The sequence below is a fragment of the Protopterus annectens genome, chromosome 9.part0, assembly GCF_019279795.1.
Source record: "Protopterus annectens isolate FY-2018-M chromosome 9.part0, PAN1.0, whole genome shotgun sequence".
Taxonomy (NCBI): Eukaryota; Metazoa; Chordata; order Ceratodontiformes; family Protopteridae; genus Protopterus; species Protopterus annectens.
In genome coordinates, this window is record NC_056743.1 from 877,415,730 (window position 1) to 877,428,824 (window position 13,095).

The 13,095-nt window shown below is 41.1% G+C and overlaps 1 protein-coding gene across 2 annotated transcripts in view; it reads right to left on the reverse strand.

Moving 5' to 3' along the window:
* KIF5A (kinesin family member 5A) overlaps positions 1 to 13,095 on the reverse strand; it is a 980,629-nt gene that overhangs the window by 377,199 nt on the left and 590,335 nt on the right. For both annotated transcript variants that reach the window (XM_044083607.1, XM_044083608.1), the window contains exon 11: positions 8,541 to 8,689. In XM_044083607.1, coding sequence (XP_043939542.1) covers positions 8,541 to 8,689 — 149 coding nt within the window. The remainder of the gene's footprint in view (positions 1 to 8,540; positions 8,690 to 13,095) is intronic.

Consider the following 13,095-nt stretch of genomic DNA (forward strand, 5'->3'; position numbering starts at 1 on the left):
ATATGCTTCCCATACCTGTCCATCGTATGTGACTCTTTGTTCAGAGGATGGGCAGATGAAGAAGTTTCCGCAAGTTCCTTCTTGGTGGCTGCTGCCACCACCATGGCATCAACAGGGACTCCCTTGGAGAGAAAAGACTTATCTTCTGGCACTGTGATACATTTGTTAGGTCTCCTCGGAACAGGTTCCATGGTCTCTGGAGCGCTCCACGCCTTTCAACTCACTACAGATAAAAGTGGGTCGAAAGGCGGAGACACCCAAGAGGTGGAGGGTCGGGAACAAAATGTGTCCAGGTATACGACTCATTCTCAGAAGAGACTAGGGACTTCCAGCCACCCCTCTGTCTAAGGATTTCCAGGATATCTGAAAAGGAGACATCCTCAGAGGGGGACCGTGGGGACCCTTCCGACTCATCCAAGTCCGTATCCGAAGTGATAGACTCAGAGGAGTCTAGATGCTTCCTCTTACACTTCTTCTTCTGAGGGACCTCCTCTGAATGTTCGGGGGAGGCTTTGGAAGAAGTGGGTTCACCCAGTGGGGTCTCCTGGGGTACAAGTTTCCTACAGTTGGCAGGAAGAGGGAAAAAGTCAGGCACAGGCACCAAGAGAAAAGGAGCCAATGGAGCCAAGGGTGGAGCAGTCTCAGGAGACAGCATGCTCCTCATCACCTTGAAGGTGCCACGGTCCCAAATCGAAGGAGCCTCTGGCTCCGAACAGCCTGGAGATCTCCTTCGAACCAGGAGCGAAGGATCTGAGGGCAATGTAGGAGCCGAGCTCACCTGTGCCGAAGCTCTGACAGGGAGAGCAGGGTCGGACAAGGGTCCCATGCCACTTCCCCGCTCGGAGCCAGTGAGAGAGCTTCAGCACCAAGACCCCTCGATGGCCTGAGACATCGAGGAGATCAGAGCAGTCATCAGAACCAATAAGGGAGATGAAACTGGAGCCAACAGTTCCACCACCATGACCTCCATGCACTCCGGCTCCGAGCTCAAGAGAGTTGGAGAAGGACTCGATGGAAAAGCTGGGAGGGCCAAAGGAGCCAAATCCTTATGGGCTGGGCTCAAAACTAATTTAGCAAGTGCCTGTAACTTGAGGAGCCTGTGGACCACTCTCTCCATGTCGTGATCCGAAAGTCTGGAGGACCGAGAGGAGTGTGAAGAGGACTGGTGACTGCCCGCTCCAGGTTGCAGCAGGGGAGATTGTGGAGCGGAGCATACCGTCTCCAAAGAGGGAGACCTTGATCTCTTATGGATCCGGACTGGTTCCAAGGAAACAGATGGAGCCGTCAGAAACTTAGCTTTGTCGGAGCCAGTGCTGGGTTCTGACAGAGTCAAAGGCTTCTCAGTAATTTTTTTCTGTTCCGAGCTCGGAACCAATTGCTTGGAGTGTTTCTCGGACACTTTGGCTGGCTGAGGACCCTGAGACAAGCCATCTTGAGAGTTCTTCAGGAGGCCACATAAAATAAGCTTATTTTTTCTTTCCTGCAGGACTCTGGAACTGAAAGCATGACGGATCGAGCAAGAGTCCTGCAGGTGAACAGCCCCTAAATGATACATGCAACTCGGGTGCCCATCCGTAAGGGACAACTTTTGGCAACACGATTCACATTTTTTAAACCCAGAGGGTTTAGACTCTTTAGACATAACAAGCACTAATCAGGAAAAAGTTTCCACAGAGAAAAAACAGAGAACTATCACTCACAGCCTACAACAAGTAGAAGCAAACAGGCTGATAACCACAAAGGAAAAAACTTTAAAATTCTTTTCTTCTTTTTTTTTTGAAAATAAGAAGAAGAAGAAGGAAAGGGGAGAGCCTCTAACTTAAATGGCAACTGCCCCGATGGGAGAGCCTCTAACTTAAACGGGAATCCCAGAAAAGGGGTGAGGAAAGGGAAGAACCCTCTAGCTTAAACGGGTTCCAAGGGGAAAGCAGGCCTGAAAGCAAAAACGACAGCCAAAAAAACTCCACAAAGAGCAGAGAAAGGGGTCATTAGGCTAACAAAGAAGAAGCACACTCTAACGAGACAATATAACCAGTAAATTTACCAAAAATTAGCAAGTAACTAGAAAAAACAAAGTACTTAGCCTGAGTCAGTATGGAGTAATCTCGACGATGTAAGTGGCAAACAAGATCTGGGTAGCAGTGGCTAGGCATATTGGGATAAGAGGTAGCCTCGAGCCAGTAAAAGCTCTTGAGCTATAGTAAATAGGCCAAGTCAGAGCCGAGGATCAGCTCTGAACCCAACCAGCAAGAACGAAGGCGGTCACCAAAGTTGTAGATGAGGGTAAGGTGGTACACACAGCCTATCTAGATATTTCCAAGGCTTTCGACACCATCCCCCACTCTGGAATTATAGACAAACTCACTAAACTAAGTATAAATCCCTATGTCACAAGATGGGTTGCCAACTGGCTCACTGACCGAACCCACACTGTGAAAGTAGCAGACTCTAAATCCAACTTCAGACCAGTGACAAGTGGAGTACCACACGGTTCAGTCCTAGGTCCTCTCCTGTTTGGTATCTACTTCTCTGAAGTACAGGCTAACACAGAAGGTCTTTGGCTAACAGAGTTCGCAGATGACTGCAAACTAGGAGCCATAATCAAATCTCCTAACGATGTGGACATCCTACAAAAGGGCCTCACTGAGACAGATGCCTGGTGTCAAAGCCATGACCTCAAGCTTAACGCCAAAAAGTGCATTGTCATCCCTTTTGGTGAAAACTCTGTACCCATGAACTACCACATAAACGGTAGTCTACTTAACACCGAAAGTGTGATAAGAGACCTTGGGACACAGGTGAACAGTAGTCTCTCCTTTGATAATCACATCACCACAGTAGTCAGGAAATCCTTTTACGTAGCACACCTCATCGCAAAAGGTTTCTCATCCAGGAAAAAAGAGGTCATTGTTCCCCTCTACTCATCACTCATTAGACCCATTATAGAGTACAATGCCCCTTTTGGTATGTACCTCGCAAGACATCTACAACAACTGGAAAGGCCACAGAAATACCTCACAAAGAGGATTACCGGCCTCAAACAGATGCCCTACACAGACCGTCTCAAAAAACTCCAACTTTACTCTGTCGCATATCGCCTACTCAGAGGCGATCTTTGCCTAACATACAAAGCTATGTCAAACCCAGAGCTGCTGGACATGCTCCACGTAAAGAAATCCCAATCCCTCTGAGCTACACGCTCTAGGGACCTAAACCTTGTCACCACAATAAACAGAACATGCTGGAGGGATAGATTCCTGTCTCAGAGACTTCCCATACTCTGGAACAAACTACCTATCTATATCAAACAAAGCTCCTCATTAGCACTCTTCAAGAAAAATCTTGATGATTGGATGGGAGATAGGAAATTCACCCCGGGGATCATTTCTGTGGCTCTGCTTGACAGGGGCACAGGAAAATAATTTTCTTGGGTGGCAAAAGCCAGGGTACTGTTTGGCTACGCTTATATAGGCCCTAGGGCCAATAGCCTAGTACCTACCTATGAACCTATGAACCTATGAACATAACATCAATAATATAATTTTCCAGAACATTATCAAGTTACAGTTCCATTGGAATTAGCATGGGCAGATACTCCTAAATCTGTTTACAAGAGTAAAGGTCTGAATTCCATAGCACATGGCATATATTAACCACATGTGTGTGCATCATCACAACATTCTACTGATACCCCATTATAACTTGGGAATTAAGTTGCATTTCTCCTGCAAACACAGGCCTTTCTTCAGAGGCAAAGACAACTTGGCAATATCAATTAAACATTACAAGGTAAGTCATTTCCTGATTAATGTCAAATTTGGCCTTAAAAGGAGATAAATTCAAGACTAAAATAACTTTGACTTCAAAATTTGTATCCGACAGTTCAGGGCAATGATTCTAAAAACTAGAGTGAACTAGCAACTGCATTTGTGTAGCTATTCTCATTACAACAGCAAGCATCTGACTACGGGATCAGTACCGGGGGATAATAATATGAATGGCATAGCAGGTAAAGACAGCTCTCGGCCTTCAGACCTGAACTTTTTCAACAACAAGGAATATATACAGGTGGATGGAGATGCATTTTAAGCTGTGATTTTTTTGGAGGTAACCCAAATTCAAGCACTTTTTATATTTTGTAGCCTTATTAAGTAGCAAACTACTGTACCAACAAATTCTCTTGAGCAGAATCATGACAGACGCTTCAGAGAAGGAAAGCCTCAGTAATAAAGCTATGATAAATAAAGCTACATAGATATGGTATATCAACAGCCATACCTTTTTTAGAACAGGAAAAATGAGCATATAATCCTACATTACTGTTTACAAAACAGTGCAGTAATGAGTTGAAGGGAGCCAAAGCAAACCAGTAGCTTAACAAGGCTAACTCTGCACATGCACTGCCAGAACCATTAGGTCTGCAGAACTGTGGAAAGGAGGGTGGGAGCCTATCCTGCATCAATGATCTCATGTTCAAGCACCCACTGTTACCTTAAGTGCACTCACACAATTATACTAAATTTTCATTAGGATTGCTGAGGCAGAAATTACAATACACGTTATTAGGAATACCCAACAGCGTGCCTCACTTCCATAATGGATGGAAGGTCTAGAACGTAGCCTACATGACACCTAATGCAAATTCTGCAATGCTAGTGACTGGCACTTTAATGTGGGAACAGTGATGTACATTTCTGGATATTACCTTTACTGCGACGGTGGTGCTGCGGTAGCGTTGTTGCCTCACAGTAAGATGTTGTCCTGTTCGATTCTCAGCTAAAGCGTCTTCTGTGTAGAGACATGCATGAATGGGTGTACTTTCGTTGAAGGTTGTGCATCAGGGCCGGCAACTCGGCGCATAAAAATCTACTGTCAATCATTAGCAGACCAGAGTTCCGCTGTGACGACCCCTAACCGAGAAAAGCCAAAAGACACAACAACAACAACAACCTTAAAGATAAAAATTGTGGTACTTCAGAAATTTCTCTTTTCCCTGAGTGATCTTGGCATTAGTAGTATATACAACAAGCAGGGCTGTTAGTGGTCATCTCCCCCATGAGGGGTTCAGGGTGTTTTGTTTTGCCCCCCTCCCCAGTAAAATACTTTTTTTAAAATGTTTTATTATTTTCACTAGTACTGCGCTTTTGATTACTGTTCTCACCTGTGATGGACACTTGTAAATAAATGCCTGTCACAAAAATAGTCACACTTTCATCTTGGCGCCAAATAAATAAATAAATACATAATATATAACCTCTTCGGTCAAAGAATGCATTTTGTATAAAAAGACAATATAATTAAACATTTTAGAAAGGATCAGCTTTGTAATACAGTGAACATGTTTCCCTTCCACTGTATAAGGTATAAACAGCTTGTTAGACTATTTCAGACATTTTAATTTTTAGCCCAGGTACTGAAGGATCTAGCCAGAAAGGTATGGGAATAAGCAGCTAAATCTGTTTTGCCAAGGCTGGGAGAAGTGGGTCAATTTAGGATCCTTCACAGGAGTATCACCTGGTTGAAGGCCCAGTACTCAGCTTCAATGTCCAAGGACTCAGGGGTGCGAACTTGGCTAAAGAGTGTGTGCACTCTAGCAGTGCAAAGTAAGTGTGTAGAAACACACACACATTCAGAGCAGTCTAGCATAAGGAGACACTACACCATTCCTGCCAGCAAACAGTGAGTGAGAGGTTCTGTTAGAGGCACTTGAAATCTCCAAACATACAAAAGATGACAGCCACTCTCCTTGACACTCCACCAACCCTTCAGGCATCTCCTGATGGCAGAACCAGTAGGAATGAATGGACCTCCTGGGGGTATGATTTGATGTTTAGAAGGCTGGAGAAATAAAGGTCATAGAAAATAATATATAACAAACTTTCATAGTATGCAGAAGTCTTTCTCCTATATTCTCATATTTTGGAACAAAAACTCACCAACTGTGCAGTTTGGTTGAAAGTGACCTTAAAACTAAGTATGGCATAAAAGTGGGTTTAAATTCTCAAGGGCACACTGTCCTTATGGAAAACAATACAAGTTTCTTTCTAAACCAGGAGCTGTAGTTCTCTAAATGACAGGAGCCAAAAAGGTATACAAGTTCTGTTACATAACTTTTGTCAGACTGATTGTGTTTTCCACTCCATGCCTACCAGCTAAAAGCTCTCACCTACTACTACCGAGTCCAGTCACACTGCTTTGTTGCACTTGTCACTTCACTGACCACTGTTGGGAGCAAGAGTGGGATAAGAAGATGAAGTTTTATTTTTGTTCTGCTCCTAAGCCCACACCTGGTGGGTGATATGTATGCCCACCTGTAAGATGGCCATCGGTGTTCCTAATGTGTATGTGCACCTCATCACATATACAGTGCACATGTTCTCATATGAAGACAGCTTGTCAGTGTTAAATGCATATCACAGGCCCCTTTGTCTGCATGCAGTGAACCTCTCTTTGCAGTCTGTGCCAACAAAATTTGTTTACATTTGAGCAGGTGTTGCATTGGCACAAACAGAATGCTCAAGTTTGGATGAAGTGGTCTTTTATGCACTCTGTTTTCATAAAATTGTGCATGGGGAAATTAGTTTTGAGTACTGTTAAATTGATTTGGCCTTATCATCCCAATATGACTCCCTGGAGGAAGGCCTCTGTGTCTTTTACTGTATTTAGCACTTCTAAAGAAAAATGGCAACTAGAAATCATCCCATGTTCTATCCTACTGTGAAACAGCGACAGACTCCAGGATGGGATACAATAAATTATCCCACTTTTGAGACAGTAGTCTTTTGTGCAAAGGAACTGTGACAGCTTGAACCAAAGAAACAGGGTGAACTACATCTGTCTCAGCCATTGAGAAGCTAAAAGAATAAAACACCTATTTTTCCTTTCATTTATTTTTTCTTTCATTTTTACCTTTAGAAGTAATTCTTATATCAGCTATGATGGAGGAAATGCATAAAGAAAGTCCAGATACCAACCAATAAAAATGGCATCCATCATCCTGGCATGCGAAACAGATCAACTTTTAAAAGTTTCCGTATTCTAATGATCATGAGAAAAATCTGTCTGCTTAGCATTCACACATTGGAAATAATGCCTAGAAGTGCAGCACTGTGCACTTAGGCAAAACTCGGCACCCAGGGGCCTACCACATAAAACAAAAACTGTATGTTGATCACAATGTATCCACTACTGTTAGGAAATCATTTTACCTTGACAGACTAATCACCAAGGTATTTACTCCAGATCTAAGGAACTTCTCATTCCTCTCTACCCTCCATCATCAGGACCATAAGAGTACAACAGCCCGTTTGGTATGTACCTGCCTAAACTTGAGACTGCAGCATTTCTTCACTAAGATAATCAAAGGCACGTCTTCACTGAGCCATCCAGACCACCGTAAAACTCTCTTTTCTGTTTCCTACACCACACTCTTGAGAGACGACCTCTGTCTAGCTTACAGAACCTCAAACGATCCAATCCTATATGATCTTCTACACTTCCACAAAACTAATAACACTTAACACCTGTTCAAGAGACCTTTACTTCAAACGCAACATAAATGGGACCCAGAGAATCCTTATTTTATGGAACAGTTTCATATAAAGCAAAGTAGCTCCTTGACCCTGTTTACATGTTAATGTTTAAATCTTAGAGTAATGGATGGGCAATCATAAATACACTCTGCGTCTAGCACCCTCAAGCCCTCACTGAAAGAAGCTGAAACTAGGTATAAATTAGATATGTAAATGGGTATCTATGACTTGGGATATTGTGGCTAGGCTACTAACGATCCTCAGGATCAACAGTGTAGTCTTGACCAATGAGCCTATGAACTTATACAGTATGACAATATGAGGAAGAAAAAACATGTAATCTCTTGGTATCAAGAAGATCCCTTAACTTCAAAGCTCTCTTAGCTGAGGTTTTTGCAAACAACATAAGCACTGCAAATGAAGTCCTTAGGTGGGATATGATGGCCACAAGACTACCTGATGATTTCCTTTTTATCTTTGGAGAGCAATAATGCCCCAAAAGCACAGGAATATTTGGAAAATCAATCTACTCAGTAATTAAAATAAAAAATAAAATAAAATAAAATCTGTCCATAGCAATGCAAAGCTCAAAGCCTGGAAAAGTAAATGCCATTCTAACAAAACACAGCTAGGTGAATGTTTACTTCAGATGACAACACAGTACCAAGTTAGGGTGTGCTGTCACGTTTAGCAAGGATCCCTCTAAGGGCTGCAGCTCAAGATTGTATGAGATGACAACACATTACCAAGTTAGGGTGTGCTGTCATGTTTAGCGAGGCTCCCTCTAAGGACTGCAACTCAAGATTGTATCTGAGTGCACCCACTGGGGTCAGGCCAGGTGACTGATGTCTGTCTTCAGCTGATATCCCAATCACACATTCTCTCCTGCAGTAGTGGTACCCAAGGATAAACATCTTTACTAACACTTATTCAGTAACTCCCTGTCTAATCAACTTCATTTTTACGATCTTCCTAAAGAATGAAGACTACCTGAAGTCTTTCCCTTACCATTTCGCCACCTGTTGAGCTCCGCCTCCAGCTTCACAATGGTCTCCTTCAAAGTCTTGTTCTTCTCCTTCTCCTTCTCGTACTTCTTCTTCCACTGCTCAGCCGTCAGCTCCAGGTTCACAGATGCAGTGTTCTTAATGGTCTTCGCCCTACATCATGGCGCACAATGACATAAACAGCAAACATCAAATAATAAGGCAAATCAGGCTTTCCAGTGTCGCGATGCGCAGAATGACATAAATAGCAAACATCAAATAATAAGGGTTTCCAGTGTCACGATACTCCAGTAACTGTATGCGGTAGCATGAGAAATCCCGTACTATCAGAAATTAAATCCTTCTACGTGTGTGTGAAACTCAGCAAACCACTGCAGACCAGAAATTCAACAAGACGTTTTATAACACATATAACAATTGCAATATCAAAGACTGTATGTAAAGTACGCACCATTCAGGAAGAAGCCATCAAAGGATTCAAAAAATGTTACTCTGAAGCAGGTGATGTAAACAAGGACATGCTAAGAACACTGCAGAACAAAGTGCATTTGATTTGAGACTTGAAAGACACTGATCTAATAGCAGTCATAAAGAGATTTTTTGTAGTTTGTGCTTTGCTACACTGAGTAAATAACATTGGGATTGCAGTTGAGATAGAGGCTAGAAATGTGGAAAATATCACCTAATGACTCATTGATGTGAACCCGAAGGTCATTTCATCTGTTCATGTGCACAGCACAACACTTCAAAGGAATTAAAATAGACTACCTAAGCCACAAAGTAAGTGTGCTTATGGAAAATTCACTTTAAATGATACATTGAGTACTATTTCTTATTGGAAAAAGTTAAAATATGTGTTAGAAGCACGTGTGTTACATTTTCTGTGCTTCCAATAGTAAGAAACAAGCAGGAAAATGTTTTACTACCTTTTATTTTATAAACAGATGTTATATTTGTATTACCCAGAGGAGAAGTTGTGGACAATAATTAAAAAAAGTCGAAGGGATTTATTTAGGAAGAGATCAGGGCAGGAATTAAGTTGGATACATGTGATACCAGAGTGTGGGATGATGCTGAATGCCTTTGTAAGGTCTACATATACTGTGTGCACTGTTTTGCTCTTGCCCATTGCTTCACTAACTTTTTTGAATAAGTCAGTCAGGTTAAGTAGGCAGGACCTGCTCTTAATGAATCTGAACTGAATTTGTTTAAGAGTCTATAGTTACCTACAGCCTTGTTTATTAATTCCATAATGATCTTTTCCATAGCCTTACAAATAAGACATTATTCTTATGGGTCTATATTTCCCAAGTTCACTGAATCCCTACCTTTGCACAAGGGAATGGCTGTTGCTGTACTCCATTCGTCTGGCACAAAACCTGTTTTGAGACTGATACTGAATAGCCTCTGTAGGCAATCACATAGGCCATGTTTCACAGTGACCAGCAGGCAGCTTGTTATGATTTCTGACCCCAAAGATGTAGTTTCCTAGCCTTAGATAGTGCCTTGACAATGTGCCCTTGGGAAATTTGAGGTGATGAACCACAGAAAGAAAACAAATTGAAGACTGAAAATCCAACAAAAGGCAGCTGTACAGTCCAGGAAAAACAACCAAGCAACGCTGGTAAATAAGATTAAAATTTAATGTCCATATACAAAGGATTTAGCACTTTCATAAAAAACTTCATCAGAATCATCATGCGCTACTAAATACCACATATGAATACCCAACCCATAATCAAACATCCAATAAAATTTCCCCATCAATTAAACACTTAAAGTAACACAAGTAATATATCAAAGTATGAAAACTGGGTAGTTTCATGTAATAAATATCCCGATATCAAGCCACAATTTGAGGTGATATGTGGGTGTGGGTGTGTGCATATGATCTGAGAATACTGAAGGGGAGGGTGTGAAGTTTGAGGTAAATTTGTCTGCTAGTAGATTGGCTATGTCTTCCTGGTTGGCATATGTGATATAATTTACTACTAGCAACACAGTGCTGGATATTGTTTCTGAGAGTTTAACACAATTAAAGAAGACTATGTGGTTATCCTTCACTTGGGTGGCTATTTTTACCTCATAGCTAGCTTTGGTTGATTCATGGTCTGAAGTTCTGTGTTTAGTTTAGCAAGAGTGTTTCTGGCATCCTAAAAGTTAGATTTACTTTTGCTTGCAATGAGCTTTTTTCGTTTATTATAGATCCTGTTTATATAGAATTTAGTTTTGAATTTGGCATTGTATTTATTTTTGAAAAAAAAAACAGAAGTGATTGGGCAGCTACTTATATATGCATAGAATCTGGCAGTGAAGGATTCCACATAAGCAATGGGATCATCAAGATGGAAGGAGCTTTTGAATTTAGGCAGGTCACAATTCAGGTTTAGTATATTAGCCTTCGTTTAACCACTGAATACCATTGCATCAAAAGATGCTTCAGTCTTATGGTGAATGTGATTGACTTGTGGTCTGATTTGACCAGGGAGGAAGTTACAATTGATGGAGAGCAAAGCTGCCCTACACTGGTAAAGACTTAAGTCCAGGATTTTATCACCCCTGGTTGGTGTACAGACTAACTGGTCCAGGGAATTAGTATTGAAAGTCCAGAAATCTCTGGGCATAAATGTTTTAGGATGCATACATCTTCCAGATTATGCAGACATACTTGAAATCTCCTAGGAGAATGATGTTTGGCTTAGTACATAGTTAGGTAGGAGGTATGGGCTGGGGGGGGGTCTTATAGTTAGCTATGATATGATAAGGGATTTTGTGAATAGGTTCATAGGTAAATACTAGGCTAGCTGCCCTTGTGGGCCAATTTAAGCCTAGCCAATTATCATTTCAGAGGTGGCATGTTAATAGTAAGTTGGACATGAAGGAGTTCCAGTTCACAATCCACTCTAACAAGTCTGGTGATTAAGTACTTTTTAAGAATATAGAGACATTACCACCTTTAATGCCTTCAACTAATGTGGCGTCTCTGAAAGTATGATAGGCAGTTAAACCCTTCACTGATGGAATGCTTTCAATGGTGTTGAACCAAGTCTCTGTAATGATGTTCTACAGTATGTCTGTAGGGAGTGGACTTTTTTGTTAAGGCTCTTAAGGTTGGGTAGCAATAACGTAATGTTATCCTGACTCTGCTTAGCTATGTTGGAAGCTTTAGAAGACTGGCATTGCCTAAAAAAAATACAATGGGTTGAACGAGGATTTAGGTAATATACAAAACACTTGGGAGAAGCAGTGAGAATTATCCTTAACAAAGCTGTTGGGACTGTCTACCATGTCTTCCCAGGCTGACATATATTGTATACTCCTAGAATGACACCAGATGCTATGCCAGTTGCTGAAAAAAATAATATTTTATTTTTTTTTATTGTTGCAACATTCTTGGCGATGGTAGAATGCTTCTCAAGGCTAGGTTCATACCAACCTTAGACACAAATTTCGAGAGCTCTATTATGTTTTTCTTCATATAACTGATGGAGGAACATCTCAAACCATTTACACCCATGAGTACTATGATTTTTTAGAAAGGATGACCCAGGATCATTGTCTACTGTGTGATTTCTCTCAAGAGTGATGGAGTATGTAAGTAGAAACAGAAAGCATTTAAAATAGGACTACAACATAAAGCACTTTAGAAGTTCAAAGCCTAAACCCACTGTTAAGCAAAACAAATCAACCACAAAGGGTAAAGTGCCTCGAGCAAAATGTAGTTTCAAAATCCAAATAACCTTTTCTTGAGGCACAACACGACAATAAGAAGCTTGACCTTTTATTAACACACTGAACTAAAGAACAAAAACAATAAAACATCCAGTAAGCACTTTCACATTCTCTTGAATGCTTCATCAGACTGTTAAAAAAGCTAAGCCATTTCTACATTTAAATACCTTTGCTGTTACTTCATCAACCAACCAGTGACCATTTCCCTGTGAAAGACAGGAAACTTGTGGTGCCATTTATATATTGAATGAACTCTTTTAGTGTCTGCTCATCACCTTTCCATATTAAATAAACATCATCAACAAACCTTTTATATAATAATATATTTGTCTCATAATATGGACTATGTATAATATAGGTGTATTCCCAATATGCCATAACTATATTTGTGTATGAATTTGCACACGGAGTTCTCAATATGCCATAACTATGTTTGCATATGAACATAGTTATGGCATATTGGGAAATGGTCACTACACAAAATTGAATTTTTGGATGTCATACTACTGAAAGAAGGCAACACTGTACAAACACAGCTATTCAGAAAAGAATGTAGAAGAAATTCTTTGCTACATTGCACTAGTATGCACCCCCCACATATCTATCGCAATATAGTAAAGGGTCAAGCACTTAGGGTCTCTAGACTCACCACAGATGAGACTAGGTTTCAGGGAACCATAGAGACCTTATCTAATGAATTCAAAGAGAGAGGGTATACGTCAGAAGAAAGAAGGAGTTTGCATCAGGAAGAGGTTGTAGATAGGAGAGTAAGTGGAAAACCCTACATATACAGAGGTACACAGATAGATCCTCAAAATGAAAGAAGA